Source organism: Brachyistius frenatus, unplaced genomic scaffold (assembly GCF_029030835.1).
Source record: "Brachyistius frenatus isolate BFR_SWC_R1_liver_20210118 unplaced genomic scaffold, ASM2903083v1 Contig_91, whole genome shotgun sequence".
Lineage (NCBI taxonomy): Eukaryota > Metazoa > Chordata > Actinopteri > Embiotocidae > Brachyistius > Brachyistius frenatus.
Window position 1 is genome coordinate 5,423 of NW_027210690.1, and position 23,651 is coordinate 29,073.

A 23,651-nucleotide genomic window follows, 5' to 3' on the forward strand; every position below is an offset into this window, starting at 1 on the left:
TGTGTGTGTGTGTGTGTGTGTGTGTGTGTGTGTGTGTGTGTGTGTGTGTGTGTGTGTGTGTGTGTGTGTGTGTCTCTGCGGGTACGTGTGTGCGTGTGTTTTATATCATTTACAAGTTAATTTACAAATTACTGGGCGTGTATGTTTATCATATATAAGTGTGTCTCTAAGTGCATGTGTGTGAGTATTTGTTCTCTGCATGACGTGTGTGTGTGTGTGTGTGTGTGTGTGTGTGTGTGTGTGTGTGTGTGTGTGTGTGTGTGTGTGTGTGTGTGTGTGTGTGTGTGTGTGTGTGTGTGTGTGTGTGTGTTTTAGCCTTGGAAACAGACAGGTCCCACTTCAAAGCCAAACTGCTGGTTGCTCTCCCCAAAGTCCGACACCTTGATGTCCAGCAGGGGGAGATGCTCCACCTGTGGTGTGTTGATCTCCAGGACTGTCCTGTCGAAGCCCTTACGATACTGCAGAGCAAGACAGAGACACGCATGTCAGTCACCCGGTTAACGGACATATCTGAGTGACAGTGAACATGATTTATTTATTTTATGTGGGTAAAGCCTGTATTATAATTAAGCATATTAGTTTGGAAAGAGAGTCACTGATGCTCTTTAGATGAGGTTAACGTGCTCATTTTCATTTATTATAAAAAAACCCACATTTTTCTGTCTTCTTTTTTAGACAATCGCTGTGTTCTTGATCACATATTTATGTACTAACACTCACTATTTTGAGTGCATAAGTACACTTACACTGTCAGTATGGAGACCTGCAGTCCACCACAAGTACTTGGATGATGATGCATTAAATAGAAAATTCAAAAACTGAGTGTAAAACGCTGGTCGTCCTCTGCCTTCCTTTTATTGTCCCTCGTGTGTCTCACAAAAGTTTTGGTGAGACTACTTTCTGTTTTTATGTCTGTGGAACTAATTGCTTCTGAAAATCAGAACAATAAACTCTTTCTGTATTCTTAAAAGGAAACTAAAGACCTATATATTTCATTTGGCTTTTAATTTGTAGTAATGTTTATCGTCCTGGTTTTAAAGTTTTAATTCTAAAGGTTAACTTTATTTTTCTAAATCGTACTTATTAATTTTAAACACTGTTAGAATACAGTTTTTAAGTCTTAACTCTTCATTTATTTGTTTGTTCATGCTTTTATTTTTGCGTGTTGTTCTGACAATGAGCGCTTTGGGCTGCATGTTTGTATGAAAGGTGCTGTATAAATAAAGTTTGTTAACTTGGGCTCCTAATGACACTCAAACAGGATGTTGAGGTGGAACTTAAAACAAAACAATCTACTGTGCAAACCAATAGGACAGGAAGAGGGAAGCATTTTAGTTTGAAAGGACAGGAAGAAGGGCAGATTGTTAGAAATCAGTTCTGTTCTTTTGTTCGGTGTTTCAGAAGCAGGAAGTGATATTTTTCTAGTGTAAACTCACAGAGCAGCCGTCGACCAGGGCTTTGATGTAAGGGTTGTTCTTGTAGGTCAGCTCCTCGTCGTTGGCTCCCCGCAGGTGCAGCGCCCTGTTGTCGTTGTCCTTGGCGCTGCGGTCGGCCCAGGCCACGGAGCGGTGGCAGTGGTAGGTGAGGTTCTGGCGGGCCTGGACGCTCAGCAGACGCAGGAAGCCCAGCTGGACGACGCCGACGGGCTCGCCGTTAGAGTCCACGTAGGAGAACTGAGAGGAGGACGATGGACGATTTGGAGGAGGAGGATGACGGGGGGGGGGGGGTCAGGAAGAGCAAATAAAACAAAAAGCAGAGTCTCATTAAGTGAAGTTAAGAACTAAAATTAAAGTTGTGCTGGCAGTCTTCATGTCTCAGAGAGTTACTCACCTTACTGCCAGTGGCAAACTGACTGTACCACGATCCTGGAGTCTCCTTGTCCCAGGAGCTCATCTTCACCTGCCACCACAGTTGTCCACATCACACATTAAAGTCAAACATGTTCAGCTTGATTCATTTGTTTTCGCATTAATAAATAAATACAACTTGGGTGAGAAAAAAAAAAGACAATTTTAAACCAGATTATTGCACTGAAATCATGAAAGTGTGCAGATGAAGCGGTCTCTTGAAAATGGGAAATCAGAGACTACAAATGTTCATCAATACTGTTCTGCACAAACGAATCGAATCCTATTCCTCACATGTTTGTATTAATGAAAGTCATGGATGGACTGATTTGGAGGACTGACCGTGTTGATGCTCTTGCCGGGGTGCAGGCACGTCTCTCCGTTGGTGAAATTACAGAAGACCTTGATGGAGTCTCTGGAGCAGCCCTGGTTGGGGTCGATCCAGTACTCTCCTGCAGGGGGCGACAGAAACACACACACACATTTATTTTCAAAAATCTGTTTTCTTTATCTCCTTCAGTAATATGTTCTTAGTGTCTTTAGTTTGCATGTAAAATGTTCATGTTGTTTGCGGTACCGTCTTTGAGGTCCGGCTGGCTGAGGAGCAGGTCCTGGCAGGTGCGGGCCGGGCTGTCCTGGGTGCCCAGCGGGAAGCGCATGGTCTCGATCTCTTGTCTCAGCGAGCTGAGAGCGCCTGAGATCTCCTCCATGCCCTTGTTGTCCATCAGGAACTCGGTGCCGGCGGCGTCAGAAGCAGGCATGTCGGAATCGGACTCGAACAGCATCTGGCTGGCATCGATGGAGCGCTTGGACTTGGGACTCCTCTGGATGGGGAGGGGCTGGATGACCTCGCCTGGAGGGCCCTGGGACGACAGTTTACCTTTTAATCGACTGCGAGGTGTAATGAGAAAATAATCTTCTACTTCTGGTGTTAGTTTTTTTTTAAGAAAGCTGAAGTACTTACAGGAGGTCCAGCAGGTCCTTGCACACCCTTTTCTCCCTTCGGACCGGTTCCTCCCTGAACACAATAGGAAGAGGAAAGATTTGAGAAGAATTACAGCGTCTGTTTTGTGCACTTACATTGTGATAGAAGCATTTTGACGGGCGGTTGACTCACTGAGGAACCCTTCGCTCCTTTGATACCTTGAGGACCCTGAAAGAGACATTAAGCTTTAATTTTATGATTACGATGACGCTTAAATAATTCAAGGAATTGAGCAGGAAATAGGACGGCATGTTCCTGGGATGAAACAGTAGAGCCACTCACAGGCAGACCAGGAGGACCAGAGGGGCCGAGAGGTCCGGTGCCGCCAGGCATTCCCTGAAATCAAACACATTAAAACATGAGAAACGTTTCATACGCTTTTCTCACATTAGATATGAATAAAGGGGATTGAACACAGGGGTCAGAGGTCAAACGTACATTTTCTCCTTTAGGTCCCAAGGATCCATGAGGCCCGGGCAGACCCCGGTCTCCCTTCTCTCCTTGCTCTCCCGGCGGTCCGATGAGTCCAATGAGACCCGGGTGTCCCTTCTCTCCCTTGGAACCGGGGTCTCCACGCAGGCCAGGCAAACCGGGGGGTCCCTGCAGGATGGAGGGGGGGGGGGGGCAGAGAGAGGAGGGTGATGATGAGGAGGAGACGGGAAACATGGTGGAGGGTTGAAGGTGAAGGCAGCAGGTGGAGAGTCAAATCTAACTTATCATCACTAATGTTCGGTGTGTAATGGTGCAACATGTGGACTCTGGTGGTCTTACAAGAGGTCCTGGAGGTCCTTTCTGTCCTGCAAGTCCTGGAGATCCCTGCTCACCCTGAAACACAGACATGAAACACGTTCAGCAGGAGAACTCAAACACGGGTTAAACACCACGCTGCAATAGAGAAAAAACTGCTGAACAATTCAACTGACCACTGATCCTGGGAGACCTCTGAGACCTTCTGTTCCTGGTTTTCCTGGTTGACCCTGGGGGCCGACGGGGCCGGTCTTTCCGGGGGGGCCAACTGCACCTGGATCGCCCTGTAAATGAAAAAAAAAAAAAAAAAGACACATGATAAGTTGCTTCTTGCATTATATGACAGTACAAGTCAACAAAAATGATCCCACAAGGGAACATTAGAAATGTAGAAGAAGAAGAAATGTTTTTCAGAATAAAAGCAGAGTTAATGATTTATCCTGGCGCCATTAATGATCATCTTCAGGAAGTGAGTCAGTGATCATGTTGGTATGTTCATGACATGTTTGTGTTGTTTCCATGAGTTCAGACTGACAGTGATCTTTACAGAGCGTCGTTCTCTGGACTCACCTTGGTTCCCTTCTCTCCCTGACGTCCCTCCGGTCCTCTCGTTCCAGCAGGACCCTGGAGAATAAAACATGTGACAGCGCATGAACAAACACAAAACATAAAGTATGGTGTAGCTTCAAATGTCAGAAGATGCTTCTGAGTAGCAGCAGGTGGCTCCTAAACGATGAAGACGAGCTTACCCTCTTTCCAGGGGGGCCGAGAGATCCGTTCTCACCGGGAGGTCCTGGGGAGCCCTGTAGTCGGAGGCAGAGCGAGAACATGAAGGAGATGGAGACATTTTTATAAAACTTCTTTCACAAATCTGCCCTGTCGCATCTTTTGACTTACAGACTCTCCTGATTCACCGTCCTCTCCTCGCTCTCCTTTGGCGCCGTCTTGACCCTGCAGACGCAGCAGATCAGCGTCAGTGTTTTCTTTCTTTCTTCTTATTAAAAGCTCAAATCAAAATGTGTGTGAACTGCTGACACCGCTGCATTATTATTAAGATACTCACTCGGGGTCCAACCTCACCAGGGGGACCGGGATCGCCGGGGAAACCGACAGGACCCTGAAGTCAGAGACAAAAACACGACTCAAAAAATGTCTCCAGTCATGGATCTGTGTGTTTGTGTGTGTGTTAGTGTGTGTGTGTGTGTGTGAGTCTCATCGTGGGTGTCATACAGGGTTTCCTTTGGGCCCGTCATCTCCAGGTCGTCCTCGTCCTCCGGTAGGTCCTCCGGTTCCGGGCTGTCCGGCCTCTCCCTTCTCTCCGCGCTCTCCACGAGGACCCTGTCGACACAAGTCTTCGTCAACTCACGGATCCTTTTAACCAATCAGGGAAGGCAGAGTCTCCCGATGTCACAACTCACAACTCGTTACGTAGAGACACTCACCTTCTTCCCAGGCTCTCCGACGATTCCAGGTGGTCCGGCCTCACCGGACTCTCCCTGCAGAGCAAACAGTGTAAACGTTAGTTCTCTTCACAAACTGAGAAGACTTCCGTTTTTATTTCTTTGGACATCATTAAAAGTCGTGCAGAAATATTCCTTCAATCCTGCACCTTCTCTCCAACCGCTCCAGGATTACCCAAACCACCAGGAGGACCTTGAGGACCCTAAAAAACACGCACAAAGAAAATTCAGGCAAAAAGAATAAAATCATTTACAACTAAATGTTTTTTTATCAGCAAAAAGTGAGAGCTAATTTATTTTTTTACTTATCAAACTCAAAATGAGTTTCAACATTACAATTTTACTCAAACAAAAGCAAATGACAGAATAATTTTTTATGATCTTTTTGATAAACAAACCAAGGCAGCCATTTTAAAAACATAATTTTAGAATATTTGTTTTTATTTAACAAACTATCAGTGTTTTAAAAGTACAGCAAAAACTCACGTCAGCTCCGCTGGGTCCGGCGGGGCCCCGGGGTCCTGGAGGGCCTGGAGGACCCTGGAAACACAAAAACAGACTCGGGATTTTTTTATCATCATTTATGATTTTATTGTGATAAAAGACGTCATTGAACCAGTCAATGAAGTGAAAATGTATTTCTGAAACTCACCAGAGGTCCCACATCTCCCGTCTCTCCCTTCTCACCAGACGGTCCGGGCAGTCCCTGCAGGTCAAAGGTGAAAGTCAGACACAGAACTGTTTTTAGCAGCTTAGCACAAGACATCATGTTCTTCAAAGTCTAAAATAATGATTTAATAAACAATGAGTGATAAATAAGTATTGTAAATTGACCTGCAGTCCGATGGGTCCTGGGGCTCCGGGGAATCCTCGAGATCCTTCATCACCTTTAGCTCCAAAAGGCCCCTGCTGCCCCCTCGGTCCAAGTTCTCCATCAGCACCCTGCACCACAGAAGAAGAGAAACACACATGAAGACCTGGAAGACCTTGGAATGAAAAGAAGCAGCGGTGACGCCACCACAACTAAACTCAACCAGCACCGGATCCATCAAACTCAAACTGTTTCTACTCACAGCGGGACCGGGTTGACCGACAGGACCCATTGGCCCGGGTGGACCAGGAGGACCCTACAAATAAACAACAAACAAGCAAACAAACAATGAGCAACAAAACAAAACAGACAACTCTGATAATTCCCACCAGAAATAAATATTAGGTCTTGATTCAAGTCACTCACATGCTCTCCTTTAGCTCCTTTGCCGCCCTTCTGACCGTGCTCTCCCACCTCACCCTGAAACACACATCACATTATTTTACACACCTCGTTGTACCAGACGGTCGGCTTGTCAGGACTTTGTGTGACGATTTTGTTTCAAGTTGTTTCTCTAAAGTTTTCTCTTGACAAAGATAACAGAGAAAGATGTTCTTCGATATTCTTATTCGTTGCTGACCTTGTCTCCATCCTCTCCGGGTACTCCAGGTGATCCGGCGGGGCCGGGCAGACCCACTGGTCCCTGCACGCCATCCCGCCCTGCTGGGCCGATGGGGCCTTTCTCACCCTTCGCAGGAGAAAAAGAAAGAAACCGGATCATTTATTGACCTTTTTTTTTTTTCTTCCTAGCTGGACGGACGCGTGCTGCTTCACAGTAGAACACTCACAGGAACTCCTTTCTCTCCAGAGGGTCCAGGTGGCCCCTGAGGACCCGGTCTGCCAGGAGGTCCAACAGGTCCAGCGGTACCAGATCCCCCTCTCTCACCAGGAGACCCCTACAGGAACAAAAACAGGAGTTCACCACTTTATTCTTAGATGAACCCTGACAAACAGCGGCCTTAACTGATTGAGCTGGTTAGAAATTACTCTATTTCTTTTAGCCCATGAAAAAAAACCTTTCACTTGGTCTGAAACGTACCGCAGGTCCAGGAGGTCCAGCAGGTCCTTCACTTCCCTTCAGTCCTCCACCACCCTGGAGGAAAAGACCAGAACAGACTAATCAGCAATTTTTCATCTGACTCCAACAGGATTTTTTTTTTGTCACTAAGCTCTTAAAATGTTTCCTAAAACCAACTGGTTGCTACTCGTTCGCTAAAAGTCTCTGTGCTGATCTTGGTCGTACTCACAGGGGTTCCAGGCAGTCCTCTCTCTCCAGGGAATCCTCTCAGACCAGAAGGACCGTCCTTACCGGGGCCTCCTGGGGGTCCAGGGTCTCCCTTGGTGCCCTCCTTCCCTGAGGGACCAGAAAGTCCCTGCTCTCCAGGTGGACCCGGGGGTCCGGGATGGCCGCGCTCACCCATGGGGCCGGTCTCTCCTGATGCACCCTGGGAGGATGGAGGTGGATGGAGAGGGGAAGTAGATGTTAGAGGAGGAAATTGTGTCGTTATGAGAGATGATGTGATTTATTGTATCGAAATAAATAAACTCACCTGAGGCCCAACAACTCCAGGAGGCCCAGGTGGACCCACTTTACCTTGGAAACCCTGCAGAGGAAAGATAAAAAGATAATCTGAAACACAGAACCTCCTCCAAACTGTTGAGATGCATCATAATATAATGAGCTCTTTATCTCCTTCGTTACAACCTCAAAACTGACAAACCAAAGTGGATGTGAAATGGGAATGAAATGTTTTGATGGAAAGAAATTCAACACAGCAGAAAATAATGATCGAGTTTAAAGTACATGACAGAAAAATCTGCTGTAACATGTGAACAGCTGTTTCCTTTAAAGTTATTCTCCAAGAGGGCACCTGAAAAAGGAAAATTGTAGAAATACAATAGATTCAGACGTTGTAGAGTGCATCAGGAGAACAAACATCGACTTTACTAATTTCAAAATGACTTCGCTGTTCCTTGATTTACTTTGATGATCATCAGCAACAAGTCAGAGCTATTAAGGCTCAATGTTAAATTCCCTCACTCTAATGAAACGGAAAAATAGTCCTCCACATTATTTCATTCCCAGCAATTTGTGAGCTTAATTTAATAGTTCACAACCACTTAAAGAACAAACTCAGTAAAACATTTCCTCCTAAATGGGAACAAGATGATTAAATGCCCTCAGGCTGGCCTCGACTGAACATCCTCCTCCTCTGGGCTGCAGCAGAGAAGTGATGAAGGCTGCATGCTTCTTACTGCTGGCATGTCTGCAAAGGGCTATACTGACTATAGAGAAAAATACTTCATGGAAAATGTTATATTTTGATTTATGACAACTAAAACTGAAATATTCCATGACTTGGCCCAAAAACTGATCAAATCCCCTAAATTTCCATGTGTGGAATAAACATTTTATAATTCCCTGATATTCCAGAAAATCAATGAGCAGTGGGAATCCTGCTTATTGTAACTGTGCAGTTATGTAGGAGACTGGATTTGATTTTTAAATAAAGCTTGATTAGCTACAGAATTTGGGTAAATTGAGATTGAACCAACTATCAATCAGGATGACCGAGACAACCCACCTCCAAAGGGTATCACTAGATTACATTTTTATTTTAAAAATCCACAGAAAATTGAGTGATACATGATATATACGTTTCCCAGAGTACAAAATCAATGCTGTAATTTCTGAATGAATGTATCTGTCAATATAAATAAGAGAAACTCCAACACATCATCTCACTCGCTCCTGGTATATCTATTAATTTAAAGCATTTTTGATTTGTTTGACCACCATAATTCGTAGGTTTGAACGTGTGCATCCTTGTTTAAGAGCAGTGAAATTAAAACTTACAACTTCTCCTCTCTGTCCAGGATGTCCGGGCAGCCCGTCCTTTCCTGGTGGTCCCTGTAAGGAAATGTTAATCAAATATGAATTAAACCTGAAGAGATCTCCTACAAACAACATCAAACACCCAAACAAAAGAAAATGATAGAGCAGAAATATATTTCTCTTAATGAAGTGATACCACTTTGAATTTACACAATACAGTCAGTCAATAATAGAACTGGTATGAAAATGTTTCCTTACAGGAGGTCCCTTTGGTCCGGGGAAACCGTTGGCTCCCTGAGGTCCAGGCAATCCCTGATGGGCGACACCACGCGGTACAATAAGAACATAATAATACCACAAGAGTCACTCAGTGTCTTACAAACGACTTTGTGGGCGTAAACATGAACAGCAGGACGCTCACCCTCTCTCCAGGAGGACCGTGAGGGCCATCACTTCCAGAAGTTCCCTAATAAACAACACAATAAATAAAAAGTTTTAGATTAGTATCATTCTTTAATATATTTTGCTGCCTGAGATGAGCTTCACTCCATATTTTGAGCCGAGTTATTTTCAGGCGAAGATTCAATGAAACATGTAAATACAAAGTTTAAGGCAGGATGGCAAAGAATAGTTTTCTGAAGATAAAGATTTGTCTTCCTTTGAGCTGTTGGTGTCAAATTAAAATCATCACACTGTTTAACATACAAAAAAAACAAAAAAAACAAACAATCTCCAGCTATTTAGACTAAATATTTAACGATAAAGAATAAACACATTTATCATCAGAATAATTAAGATTAGAAAAGCATTCACGTGGATAAATTCACTCTGGAGCACAAACCTTTGCTCCTGGTTTCCCAGTCGCTCCCCTCGGTCCTCTCTGCCCTCTGGGGCCCTGACGATTAAAAACAGGAAGCGTAATCAATAAAATTTTTAAAAAAAACCCGTATTGAAATGGTGAAAATGTGATGCTGCCTCTGACAACACTGATCAAATTCAATCAAATTAAATCAGTGCTTTAAAAGACAAACTCAACACCCTGTGAAAGTCTCGTCTCTGCTGACCTCCAGTGGTTTAAACTTGTAACCCTGCTGCACTGTGCAGGTGTACTATGGGACCCGATGACATCACAGCCAGCATCACCAACCAGTGATGCTGCTTGTGATCAGAGGTGAAACGGGCTTGGACATTTAAACCAGAGAGAGAAGTGAGACTTTTCAGCCTGGTGTTATGTTTCTCTTTAATAACACAAGCAGACAAAAAGACTGAATGAATGAATGAAAAATGTGAAGTGGTACCGTTGGTCCTCTTTGTCCTCTCGGTCCTGCTTTACCAGTAAGACCCTGAAAAGAAGGAGGTGAAGTGTGCATTAGAACTGGTTGTATGATTCAATTCTGATCGTTTATATCCACGTTTATCTGGACAGTTCGACAGGTGCAGTAAACTCTTGCATCGTCTTACCCTTGTGCCCTTCTCGCCGTTTGAGCCTGGGAATCCGGGGAATCCTAGAGATCCCTAAAAAATAAAAAACACAACATGTCAACATCAGCATTGTTTCCTCACTATAGAGATGCCTGGTGACCAAAAAAAAAAAAATCCTCCTGCGTGAGTAAAAGAGCCGCTGTACGTGTGTAGATGCGGTATATATCTTACCTTGGGTCCGAGTCTTCCAGGATATCCAGGAAGTCCAGGAACACCTAGTTTACCCTGGAAACACACGATGACATCATTAATGCTGCACAACAAATAGTTATTAAATACTGATTGTTTAAACTCAGGAATGTAGGTCCTAAAATCAAGCTGCACCTTATATGACAATAAACTTAATGGCAAAATGTCTTGCAGACAATTAAATGTTTAGACTAAATCAGCAGCCAATGCAAACATAAATACAAAGAACAAAATCTTTTTAAGAGAACATAAAATAAATTCAGATGTTTTAATGTGTGACTCACGTTGTTTTTACTCATATTAGATGCTTTTGCTGTGTTGATATTGTGTGATTAATAATTTTATGATGTTGTTGTGATAATTTTAATCTGTAAAGCATCTTTAAGTATCCTGAAAAGCGCTATGTAAATAAAATGTATTATTACTTTTTTTAATTATTATTATTATTGTAAATTCAGAGAAAATGTGACGTGTGTGTCACTCATACAACCACAAGAGGGCAGTACTTTGCCAAAGATATCGTCAGTTGTAAGAAAGTGTTCAGTATCAGTGTTTGTGAGGAAAAACCTGAATGAATAACAGATAAAAGTGTGAAATGATGCCCTGTTGGAACAATCGTGTCCCGACTGAACAAGTCGTACCTTCTCTCCAATGAGTCCAAGCGGTCCAATCTCACCGGGGGGTCCGACGCGACCTTTTGGCCCCTCAGGACCGTCCTCTCCTCTGGGTCCTGAGACTCCGAGCTCACCCTGCCAGCAAGAGGCAAAAGAAAAACCATCAGAGTACGTCTACGCACTCTATATGTAGATACATATCTAAAGCAGACATATATAAAGATGATGAATCTTGTCATCCATCCATCATTCATTTAATTACTCCATTGTTCCATCTTACCCTCTCTCCTTTGGAACCAAAATCTCCTTTAATTCCTGGGAAACCATCTTCTCCCTAAAAACACAAACAAACAAAAACAGGGAAGAGTTGGACGTGACGTCAACCTCATTTTCAGTTTTAATGTAAAATTATTTTACACAAAAACCTGAACATGTCCTGTTTTTTTTAAAATATATATTTGAAAATGTCATTCTGCAGATGTGATGTAAAACATTCATACAAAACCTCTGCTGTCTGGTTACATTTAAATATAGTACAAAGACACATCGTAGGATATTTTAACGTTAACTGGATTTAATGTATCTGTGGATGAAATGAGCTCGAAAACTTTACTTCTTAACTGGAATGAGCTCCAAAAACCAAGTTTAAAAGGTTGTACTCAATCTCAATGAAACTACCTGTTTAAATGAAGGAATAATAATAATATTAATTCAAAAGCATTAACCTGTAATGAATGACTTACCTTCTCTCCCTTGTGACCCTTCAGTCCTCGGATTCCTTGAGTTCCCTGCAAACAAAGCAACATATATATTTATTAACACGCTCTTGTATTAGTTCAGTTTATCTGCACATACAAAACTAAATCTTTCCAAAATAAACCTCATGTTCAAAAAAACATTTAGCTTATTTGTAAGATCAAAATTAGAAAATGAACCGACCTTGACGCCCCGAGGGCCAGGATAGCCGATAGCTCCCTGAGGACCGTTGGGACCCTGAAGGAGGTCAAAGAAGGAGGAGTTTACAACACCATACATACAGGAAGTAAATATGTTCGGTGTCACTTTCATACAGGAAGACATTCTTAAAATAAATGCGCCACCAAATTTAATGTAAATGTGCATTTTAATCAAATCCCTGCTGTCATGAGTGATGATAATCTGCTGAGTTTTATAGATAGACGTGATGCGGTGTGATGGAGTCATGAGCGGCACCCACGTGGTTTCCTTTGGTGCCAGTCGGACCCTCCTTTCCTGGGTGACCCTGAGAAGAGAAGAACAGAAGCATCAAGTCTGAGGAAGGATGTCCAGATGTTGTCGGTGGATTCAACTTAATTCAGACATAGAAAGAAAAAGAAAAAGAAAGAAGAAAGGCACACGTACAGGAGGACCATCTGCTCCAGGCATCCCTGGCAGACCTGGTTTTCCGGTTGGACCCTGAAGAAGAAGACAAGGTGGTCATGAGTTAAAACAATCAGAGGATATAAAAGGTCCATAAACACTCCTTCTTTCACATATCTGGATGAAATCTAGATGCAGTTTAGGTCTCATCTGTTAAACAGCTGCATGCAGGAGTCTGTAGGTTCGACTCCAGCTGAAACGGTGTTTATATGGTTCCTGAATCTTTTTGGTAACTTTCTAGCTGACGTGTGCGACACATGGACGACTCACAAGGCTGAATTTTTAAGACTAAAATATACTGAGCAGGGATCAAACATTTATATTTACTATACAAGTGCTTAAATCATTGGTGTTTTCTTAATGTAACAGCGAGAAGGATGCTTTCGTTTCATTGTAATTTCACTGATGCTTCAGCTGCCATTATCAGGGGCAGAGCTTGTGCTAATTCTTTAGCTTCACAGGTGCTGCTAGGATTCAGTTTGACCTGTGAACAGAGCCAGGAGAGATGTTTCCAGTGTACATGCTCAGCTAAACTAATCAGATGCTGAGTGTTGCTTCATATTTAACAGACATGTGAGAGTGGAATCAATCTTCTAATGATTAAAGCTGTACAAGAGAGACAGACAAAGAGAAAAACCTCAAAACTCCTCGTCGCTTTATGTGTTGAACTGCAGAGTGACAAGATATTATATGAAATGATATGAAATATAAACAAAGCTGCACACACGCGTAACTTCCAGACCAAAATATCATGATATATTTCAACTTTATGCATTATTTGAGGATTTTTATACATTTTAAGAACAGATTTGCCAGTTTATAGTTAAAAATAATAATAATAAAAAAAGATTTGGATGCGATAGAAAAATTTGCTTTTGGATTGTAAACGATAAAATATGTGCAGGAAGTGTAAATGAAACAGATTTGTACAGAATTCTGCCCTTCCGTTCGTCCCATCACATAAAACAACAATCTTCTTCCAACCTTATATCTGACTGTTTTTACTTTTTCTAATATCCTTCACTGCATTAAGTGTCAGTCAAATATCTTTTTTTTTTACCCATAAAATCAAGAAATACAACAAGGATGCAGAATTCTGAGAGTTTAACAAGTAAAATAAAAAAGTTCTTGTGATTTCTAACTTTCAGTATTTCACTCTGCATTTATCAGAGTAACATATATCTATATGATTATATATTCATGGTGTCTTACTTTCTCTCCTGGGGGTCCGATGGCTCCCTGAGGTCCCGCCATTCCCTGCAAAAAAAACCCCAAGCAAAACAAAACACTTGTGAAATTCACTCAACATCACTGTTTCATTTTTATCTTCATGCACATGCATGCCTGCGCTCTTTATCACACAGTTACGACATGAAAACAGGTTAATGTCACAGGTGCGCGATGCTGGCAGGATGTCCTCTGTCTCACCTGAGTTCCTGGGGTTCCCTGCTGACCTGGAGGTCCTGGTTCTCCTTGGGGACCCTGAGAGGGAGAAACAGAAGACAGAGTGATGATAAAGTGAAGGACAGATGAGGAGGAGGGAATCTATCTGCAATTACTCATATAGGAAAAAAAAAGGTTTATTCTACCCTAATAATAATAATAATAATAATAAAAATGATTTGTGTAGCAACTTTCATACAAGAAATACAGTTCAAAGTGCTTTACAGCAAGAAATGTACACACAATGTTTCACATAAAAACAGATATAAAGGAGCATTTAAAGAAATGAGATGCATTAGAACAAAAAAAAAATGCATAAAATTAAATGCAAATAAGTTCAAATATAAAATAAAGCAATGTGCATTTTAAAGGCTCGGTAGTTCAAGTGCAGGCAAGTGCAAGAGAGCTTATGAGTTCTTAATTGTTTGTCATAATCTGTTGATTCAAAAGTAAATATAATAAAGGTGACATATTGACTGTTACTGACCAAGTTTCCTTTGGGACCGTTGGGTCCATCGTTTCCTCGAACACCCTGTGACGAGAGGACGAACAGAACATCAACAGAATTCAAACAAGCTGTAATAACAAACTCTCCAAAGTGTCGGCCTCTGGTCTCTAAAGTACTGTTTTCAGTGGGAACTGGAAATGACTAGTGCCTTGCTCAACAGCAGATTACAGTGTGTGTTTACATTTGTGGGGATCAGCAGGCTCTTACACCCTGCAGCTTAAATTTGACACATAAATGTGTGTTTACAGGTCTTGTAAAAACAAAAAAAAAAAAAAAAAAATGTCAGAAAGCCTTTTGTAGCAGAGTAGATGTCATTCGAGGCAGCGCTGGTTGGAGCTGAAACCTACGTGTTTAAAAATGGTTAAAAAAAAAACCCCGTCTGCTACTCAAAGCTAAATGAGCTTTATGTTCTATCAGCATCTGAATCTCCAAACAAATCTGTTCAGTAGGCATCAAGTTTTGAAGAGGAGGAAAAATGTTTCCTGTAAAAAGGCTTTTTATCCTTTTTTAAAACTGTCCATTGAGATTCAGATGCTGCTAAATGGATGGAGTGGTCTTGGCAAAGTTCTTCATCCAAACAACTGTATCACATATAAATACATATAAGTACAACGTACGGGTGTAAAATGCATGGTTGAGGCTTGGCTACCTGAGTATCTTTGTATTGTCACGAGCAACACTAACGTGTTCATTTTTAGATTACTGGACATGCCTGTCTGTGTATCAGGCCACAGGGTGTTGTTCCAGGAGCTGCTGTGGGTGTTCGGTGGTCAGACACGGATAAAACAATGCTGCTACAATAATAGCAAACACAGCGTGGTTTGAAATTGCTTTTTTAAAGTTTTACTCACAGGAGGTCCAGAGATTCCTGGTGGACCTTTGGGTCCGAGCAAACCACGAGGTCCCTGGAGAGACGCACACATAAGGACACATGAGAGACAGACACACACAGCCAGCCAAAAAACAGTCCGTAAAAAAACGTGTTATTGTGGAGAAGGTCTTTTGAAGGAAACGGGCAGAATAACAACACGTATAAAGAAAAAAATAAGTAAATATTTAATGAACTAACTCTCTCGAATCAGGAACTTACAGGTGATCTGTCCTCATATTTATTAATATTGGTTATTATTTAGCAAAAAACAACATTACACCAAACTCCTGTGACCCTGACAGCTTCTATCTTTCCATCACTGCCCTGCACACAATCACAGTGAAGATCCCTGAACTATCTCAGGTATGACTGCTTTGAAACAACAGGTGCGAAGGTAATTTCATACTGTGACAGATGGATGCACATTGGTGCATTTTGGGAGGCTACATAGAGAGATACAGACATAGTACAGAGACAGTAGGAACATAAGCATTATTAGAAAGTAGGAGGAGATGTAAAATCTGCTGGGTTGCCATGGAAACACTCACTGGTTCACCTGGCAGACCCCTGGGTCCGATGTCTCCGTCGTCTCCCTGCAAAACACACAGAGACATCAGGGATGAAAAGATGCTGCTCAGCAGATATGGAGGGAATCAGTGTGACAGATTAAAAAAATATATATATATATTTTTTTATAATAACTTCAGGTTTTTCTCTTGTGTCTGCGTACCCTCTCTCCGTCCTCTCCTTGGGATCCTGATGGTCCCATCACTCCTGTGTCACCCTGAAAAGACGAAAGAGTGACGAAATCAGAATATTCTTTAGCACAGATATTCAAGTATTAAAGGTCATATACTTTAAATAATTAAGAAGATCTATTTTCTTAATATGACTGTTTGACTCACCCTGTGTCCTTTATCACCAGGCAAACCAGGAAGACCATCAAAACCACGATCGCCCTGAGAAACACAAACACGTAAAGTATTATCACTGCAGTGTAGAAGGTAGAAATGCATCACTTTTAATCTGTGGTTTTAGGACCTCAGAGAAAGTGTGATACATTAAAAACTCAGAGCCACGTGTGTTTCATTTTGATATTCAATGCTTAGTGCTGAGACAACATCAGTATTTAACTTTTCTAATGAGAAGATCTGTTACAGGATTTATGAAAAAATACAAACAAAAAGTGGAAATCATGAGTCAACGGTGCTGATTTGGAGGCTGTCCGACAAATAATGACACCAGAGAGAAATTACCTTCGTTCCCAGCTCTCCTGGCATTCCTCTGGCGCCGTCAGCTCCGGCACGACCCTGTCAGGAGGAGACAGAGAAGGTGTTTTATTATATATATACATATATACTATATGTGAGACACATGTCAAATACCCATCTTCGATTTTGCCATTGCATGCTTGTATGAAGTTAATTTAAACAGGATCATAGGAGAGAATAAAAATCCATCCTGGACTTCCGGAGGAGATGAATCTTTATGATGGCAGTCTTTTTTTTTTGTTGCAGAAAACACCCACAAGTCTTTGCTGCAGAACTTATTCAGCCAGTAGCAGTTTATGATCCCCTCTGAGAAGCAACAGCTATTTCCTTAAAGTCATTGAAAGTACCGGCTGTTTCTACTCACCCTTCTTCCTGATTTTCCTGGAGGACCCATCAAACCCTGAGTCCCCCTGGGACCCTGAGAAATAAACAAGATGCCTTTAATTAATGTGATATCATAAAACAACATAATACCCGACTGTAAAAAAAGACTGTTAATTACATGATTTTACATACTAACTGTTTAAATGACTTTGATGTGAGGTCAGAGGTCACGGTCGGTACAGTGAGTGTTTTACCTGAGGACCGGGGTCTCCACTCTCTCCTTTCAAACCATAACTTCCCGGGTTTCCCTGAAACAGACACATAAACATCATCACATAAACTGTTTATGACTGCACCAATCTTAAAGATGATGTCATGCAAAGTCAGAGAAAAGAAGAGACAAAAACGTTTTTTTTCTTTTTTCAGAGACCTATGATGGGATTAAAATCCGTGTTAGCGGCGACAGTTTTTTTAAAACAAACTCTTGATGTGAACAGGTGAAGGTTTTGAATGACAGGTAGCATACCAGAGGTCCGGGGCGTCCAGTGAATCCCATCGGTCCAGGAGGTCCTTTCAGAGCCATCTGGAGACGACAACATCAAAATCAACAGTGATGGAGGAACGTGGCGACTTATAGTGGTGACGTAGGAGGAGAGAATATCTCCTTTCATACTCATCTTACAGCTCCCTGGATGATCAAATCCAATGAGTAATATATCATATATATCTACATTTTTTTTTTTTAATCAAATCTACCGTAGAGTTTTCAAGACTCATGAATGGTCTCTTTTAACAGTAGCAAGTAAGAGTTCATATCATGTATTTTTTTATGCATCCATAGACACAAAGTCCTTCAGTAACAATATCAGACAGCTGCAAAGCGTCTGGACTCTAACGATGTGATCCTTCAGAAAAACAAACTGCACAATAGAAACGTGACATGAAAGTGAAAACTGACCCTGGCCTGAGACAAGATGGCGGCTGCCTGAGCTTCCTGTGCAGAAGCTGCGGGACCTTTATCGCCTCCACTTTGACCAAAACGGAACTGCAGAAGGAAAAGGAAAAAAGATGGAGACTCTGACAGAACACTGAGCCATAATCAATCTAATGAATGATTATAACGTATCATACAAAACATCTGCAGCCGTGTCTCGATATTAAAATAAAAAAAGCCAACGTCAAGACAATAAAGAATTAAACAGGATTGAACAGGGCCGACGTTTCACCTTAAAGGTATCTGGAGAAAAGCGTCCTCCTTGGAGAAACCGTAAACATTTATGGCCATACAGACGTAGAGATTATTAGCAAAGGATCAAAAGTTAAGTGTGATTTACAGGCAGCATGACTGAGGTTCCAGGAGGTCCAGGGACTCCATTAGCTCCGGCCAGACCAGGCCTACCAGGAGAGCCCTACAGGAGGGAGGGAGGGAGGGAAAGAGGGAGGAGGGTAGAGGTGAGCAGGCATGTGGGAGGAAAGATTATTGTGCTTCTTTTGCAAAGTGTGTCTGTGATGATGAATCATTTCAGAATCTTTAAATAAAGTGAAAACACTCACCCTCTCTCCAGGATCACCGACAGAACCGGGAGGTCCAGAAGAGCCAGGGGGGCCGGTCGGACCCTGAGAGAGGACAAGAGAGCGTTTAAAACGTCCATCAGTGTGAAGTGCAGTTTGATTGCTCAAGAAATCCAGATTAAAAATTTAACAATCAAGAAATATTTTTTTTAACTTTACAATAAAGAAGTTTACTGGCCGGGTCACTGCATAATACTGACAACAAGGAAATCACAATTACCTACTGCACCAAAAATAAAGTATAATTTACAGAATAAAAGTACAAAACTAGAGGAGAAAACTTGAGGATAATCCTCCTCAGTGTTTTTTTTTAAGGGAGCAATCAACTTTGACTTACAGCAGGTCCCTCAGGTCCCGGAGGCCCTTCAATCAGCATACCCTGCAAAAGTCAATATAAAGTTAAAAATGTTATGTGCGAGTTAAAAACATTAAAAAAAAGCACATTCAAGTCTGTACATTTTTATTTTTAAAACTCAGAACATGTTTAAATCCTATTAGAAAATCCATCTATCCCTTTTAACATCTGCACTTAAGGTAAAATAAGAGCTTTATTGGGACTGAAATATATAATGAATAAAAAAAACAGTTTAGATGAAAGACATGTTCAGTATGTGAGCTAGGATTATGTGAAAAGGAAAATAAATCTATGTAATTTAATTGATGTGAAGTTTATTGTTTATTGTAAGTAAAACATTAAAGTTGAGAGATGCATCTCATTCACTACTTTACAGATGACTTATTTTTTGTAGCAAAAGTTTATCTTTTTAATGTGTAGAAAAAAATTATACTAAACCTCACTGAACAAGTATATATAAGCTGAGCAATTAATAACTTCACTGCATTGTTTATTCTCTCCTCTGGTGAATATTTATTAAACCTAAATCAGAAACTAAAATGTGTAACTTGAATTTCAGTGGATTGTAACTGGAAGGTTGCTGGTGCAAACCCCTGTAGCTTCTGGGAAAAGTGGCAGAAACTTTCTTTAAAAGTTTTGCCGCACTACCAGCCAGTCTGAATACACCTGCTCAGGTACAGCATCTTAAAAACAATCAGTAACTCACAGGCTCCAGGACAGCAGGTTCTCCCTTATCTCCTTTCTGGCCTCTAACAGCGGCCTGAGGAAAACACACATGTAGCCAACAACACAGCGCAGTCAGTATGGAGGCACTCGTATCACACTAAACACACTCATTGACAGCATGACAGGGTTTTAACTGCAGGCTCTGAGAGAGACAGGTGTTAAAAATAAAATGATAAAATGAAAACCCGTTTTGCTTGTGAAAAAATAAGCTTTCATCCAGATACCATTGATTCTCCGAACTGCTGGTCCAATACTCGAAGGCTTTTTTTTGTTGTTGTTGCGTAGATTCAGATAAATCTGGGCTCAGCGCCACTAAACGAAGCCATACACTGAGATAAATTGGCATTCAGGACGCAGCAGGTCGTCACTGCTGCGCCTCCACATGCCTCTTTATGCAGCGTGTATGTGACTGTTTGAGGATCCCCGATAGCTTCTACCACAGTGACAGCTATTCTTCACGGGGTCCTGAGCGGCTCGCTCTAAACACTGTATGTCATAAAACCCATTTCAACCACTGATTGCGGACTAGGTCTTGAAATGCATTCAAATATATGATTCTCTGTGACTGATTGAGCTTGCCTGGAATCAAATTGAATCTATCACTGTGTTCCAGATGACATACTTCCTTTAGTGCACTAATAAATCGTGTTCTTACATGTTGGGACTTACTTGTGTAGTAAAGGAATCTTTGACAGAGTAGCGTTGTTTCAAAATCGCACACTGACCGGAAATAACCTCAACACAACCTCATCTGCAAAAATATCTGCAGCTTTAATTATTCTACCCAGAAATCAACGTGTTTTGTGTTTAACACACTCAATAAACACACTGATTCTTCTGTCCAGCAGCAGTTAGTGAAAAAGAAACACTCTGGTTTGGTGTTCAGAAACAGCTGCAGCTTCTTCAGACGCCTTATTTTGAAAATTCTTTACGTCAGTGGCCCCGCCCCCTTCCTCCAGGGGTTTAGGGTGAAAAGTGTGCAGAGTTTTCACACTTCTTCTTTTTTGGACCGTTCTGAGAGCCTCATCCTGGTACTTGTAGTGAACTGCATGTTTCTGTACTCGGCAGTGTGAATGAACTTATGCACTCAAAATAGTGAGTCAGTGTTAGTACAACATCTGGAACACAACACAAGACTTATCCTTACTCGCACAGTGGCCATTTTGAATTTACTTCCATCACACTCTGGGATGGAAACTAAAACAGGAATTAAGAACTCATAAATAAAATGGAATAAATATAATAATAGAGTCGAAGTAGATAAAAGTTGCAGCTCGTCCGGTTGATTTTTCTGAACTGATTTTTAATGTTTAGGTTTATGTGAGTACACACATGAATGTTAATCTGAAAATAATTATGGGATCATCCCATCTGTGCTGCAATTAGGTCAACTAGTAGGATTGGTAAAAAAAAAAATATATAAATAAATATGTCTCATTTGACAGAGGGCAAACTCAATCAAGTCACGCTAGAGGACATTGAATACAATTTGACAAAGACGAAGGATGAAGAGTGGGTTGAAACAGAATTTTTTTTCTTCTTTTCTTTTTTTGCCTCTAAAGCAAAACAACTTACGCCTCCCTCGTCCGTCACAGCGGACAGGGCGGGGCCCATGTTGGCATCGACCTCCCCGGTCTCCGGTAACGGGTCGTTGTAGTCCCTGTAGGAATAGTCGTATTCCTTAAGGCCCACATCCCCAGTCACATACTCCTCAGTGAAGACTTCCTCGCCCACACCGCCCGCCTTGGTGGCGTCTACCTCCTCTCCCACCAACGCCGGATCCACTTGGGGCTGCGTTGGGGTTTATCAGAGCCACAGTGGCACAGATGGAGAGAGAGAGAGAGGGAAGCAAGCGAGGTGGAGGGGTGGGGGGGGGGGGAGATGCGACAGGAGGGAAGGAGCGGTCAGAGGAGAGGAGGGAGAGGTGTGCAGGAAATGTTAGTGAAAGAGAAACATCAGGGGGGGAGTTGGCAAGAAGGGCATACAGAAAGAAGTGAGTCTTACCTCTGTAAATAAAACAGTGACATAGGGACAGAAAAAAAAAAAAAAACATCTGCTGGACATCGGAGACTCTGCAAGTCCTTCATGCTGCTTCTTCAGGTGAATTATGGATTAACAGGTTTATCCTTCATTAATCATCTACGGTTTAAAGCTTATGTTTCCATTAAAGCACATCGTCATCAGCTCGTGTGCGACGACCTGTGACCAAATGATTTGTCCAAGTACAGTATTGGATATCGTGAAAGTTCTTGCATTGAGCCGAAACACACAGAACTGATACGAAACACTTTGGTGAAAACAAGCCGCTGCTTTGCAAAGCAAAAACTATGTTATTTTCTTTTTTTACTTACCACACATGTTTTAAAAAACAAATATGAATCCAGGGGGATTATACTGCACTGTTACCTCATGAGAAAACAATCATGAATTATTACTATCACAACAGATTATAAACATTTTTTTGGCCAAAAATATATCTTACTGAACTGAAAGTTTATCTCCAAAACAATCAAAACAACAACAAAAAGTCAGCTAATGTAGATAAAATGGTGATAATGACAATACGGATTATTGTCAAAACAAGTGAACAGTGAGAAACAGATCAGAGGTGTGAGAAGCTCATTTAAAGTAACCCACAGTGACTCACTGTATTCTCCTGTTCAGGTTTCCTCTCAAAACAAGAATGCATGATATTCATCTGTCTTTGTTACCGTGGTTCAAACTGCAGATCAAACATCCTCACGTGGTTCCCTTTTTTCCACAAGATTATTATTATTTTTTTGCTCTTATGTCAAGATGAGGACCGGATCAAGCCGGGGATCTTGAGATGAGAACAAAAACGTGGGGGGATCTTGTTGTTAGGTGATAAAAAAAAAAAAAGGGTAGCCACATAAAAATGTTTGATGGTACGAGCAGATGAATGTGGTGCGTTCTGATTTGAGCGAGGCTTTTTCTCTTATGTCTTGTCACGCGGCATCGGTGCCAACAAAACAGCGATGTGTGGTTAGAAAAGTATAAAGAGAGACAAACTACGTGGTTAAACTACGAAGACTGGGCTCACCACCACACACGTATGACACCATCTTCTTCCTCTAGTCTCTCCTATTAAAGCGACTATTCTTGTTTTTGTCAGTTAACTTCTGAGTTGATATATTTCACTGCGTAAATTGATCTATCTGGAGATTTTGTCGTTTAATTGACGTTTTCTTCTTTGTCTGTTTCACGACTCGATGTGTGTCGCTGACCAGTGTGTCATTGTCTTTTTTTTTTACCTGTACAGAGATCTCTTCTTGTCCAATCACCTCACCGTCTGGCAGTGGGACCGTCTCCTCATAGTAATAATCAGTCTCTGTAGGGGTGTGGCCAGCCTCAGAATACTCAGTGTCTACATCCTGATTGGTCAGGTTGACAGGAAGTGGGGGGGAGCAGGGAGGAAGTAAGCAGATTTGATTGGAAGAGCGGTTAGTTCAAAGTCTGCTTCTGGGTGACGATGAGTTGAAAGAAGAAAATGGAGCACATCATAAAACTGTGGTTGCCAAATTATTATATTATTTTTTGTTACAGGCAACTCACATTTTTAAAGTTGTAAGGATCCATTTTTTGAAAAGAAATATCAGAATCTCAGTGACTATAAATTTTGCCAGATGCAAAATTTAGAGAGCCGTTGTGATTTTGCTGAAATTTCTTTTCATATTTTTGAACCATTTTATTTTTGCTTTTTAAAGCTCACAAAGCCAAGATACATGACAGGGGGAAGTCTGCTCTCATTGGAAGTCGACTGAGAGCCTCTAGCCATCCCTTAAAACATCATAACCCGATGCTTTGGGATGTCTAGTTTCACCCGAGACTAGAAAAACAGAGAGACAACCCCGATCAGCAGCCTCACAGAACACAAGTCCGTTAATTGAATGTAACATCAACACAAGCTACAGATTTCCCAGATCCCACCCAAGATGGCCTCCCAGTGGACGACCCGCCTAAAGCTTGTGTTTAGTTTCTGTGAAGCTGCTTCATTCATATTTAGTACAAAATATGACGATAGATGATGGAGACAGGTGTCAGACAGAAAACACATGAGTTTAAATAAGACAACAAAGAGAGATAAAAGACAGAGTGACAGGGGAGATTTGTTGTGTTGCACATGTGTAAAAT

At 41.7% G+C, this 23,651-nt stretch overlaps 1 protein-coding gene across 1 annotated transcript; it reads right to left on the reverse strand.

Moving 5' to 3' along the window:
* Window positions 1-237: 237 nt before the first annotated feature.
* On the reverse strand, window positions 238-22,966 carry col11a2 (collagen, type XI, alpha 2). Its single transcript, XM_069710338.1, has 59 exons — window positions 22,772-22,966; window positions 21,075-21,290; window positions 19,480-19,533; window positions 18,756-18,797; window positions 18,401-18,463; window positions 18,181-18,255; window positions 17,805-17,891; window positions 17,373-17,429; window positions 17,101-17,154; window positions 16,887-16,940; window positions 16,508-16,561; window positions 16,157-16,210; window positions 15,982-16,035; window positions 15,800-15,844; window positions 15,232-15,285; window positions 14,360-14,404; window positions 13,858-13,911; window positions 13,642-13,686; window positions 12,412-12,465; window positions 12,248-12,292; window positions 11,971-12,024; window positions 11,775-11,819; window positions 11,312-11,365; window positions 11,059-11,166; window positions 10,400-10,453; window positions 10,208-10,261; window positions 10,045-10,089; window positions 9,588-9,641; window positions 9,168-9,212; window positions 9,005-9,058; window positions 8,768-8,821; window positions 7,461-7,514; window positions 7,158-7,355; window positions 6,950-7,003; window positions 6,699-6,806; window positions 6,491-6,598; window positions 6,277-6,330; window positions 6,113-6,166; window positions 5,874-5,981; window positions 5,692-5,745; window positions 5,526-5,579; window positions 5,189-5,242; window positions 5,022-5,075; window positions 4,810-4,917; window positions 4,643-4,696; window positions 4,477-4,530; window positions 4,329-4,382; window positions 4,150-4,203; window positions 3,756-3,863; window positions 3,604-3,657; window positions 3,271-3,432; window positions 3,115-3,168; window positions 2,965-3,000; window positions 2,812-2,865; window positions 2,425-2,710; window positions 2,190-2,299; window positions 1,831-1,899; window positions 1,437-1,673; window positions 238-458 (listed from the first exon to the last, which is right to left on the reverse strand). The coding sequence occupies exons 2-59, from the start codon at window positions 21,111-21,113 to the stop codon at window positions 312-314; spliced, it is 4,245 nt and encodes a 1,414-aa protein (XP_069566439.1). The 5' UTR covers window positions 21,114-21,290; window positions 22,772-22,966; the 3' UTR covers window positions 238-311.
* Window positions 22,967-23,651: the final 685 nt, after the last annotated feature.

Coding starts and splice junctions, on each gene's coding strand:
- col11a2 (XM_069710338.1), bottom strand. CDS start 21,113: ATGGGCCCCGCCCTGTCCGCTGTGACGGACGAGGGAGGC. Junction 5,243..5,525: donor CCGGACCCAGCGGAGCTGAC/GTGAGTTTTTGC, acceptor CGTGTTTTTTAG/GGTCCTCAAGGTCCTCCTGG. Junction 4,204..4,328: donor TCGGCCCCCCTGGAAAGAGG/GTAAGCTCGTCT, acceptor TTTATTCTCCAG/GGTCCTGCTGGAACGAGAGG.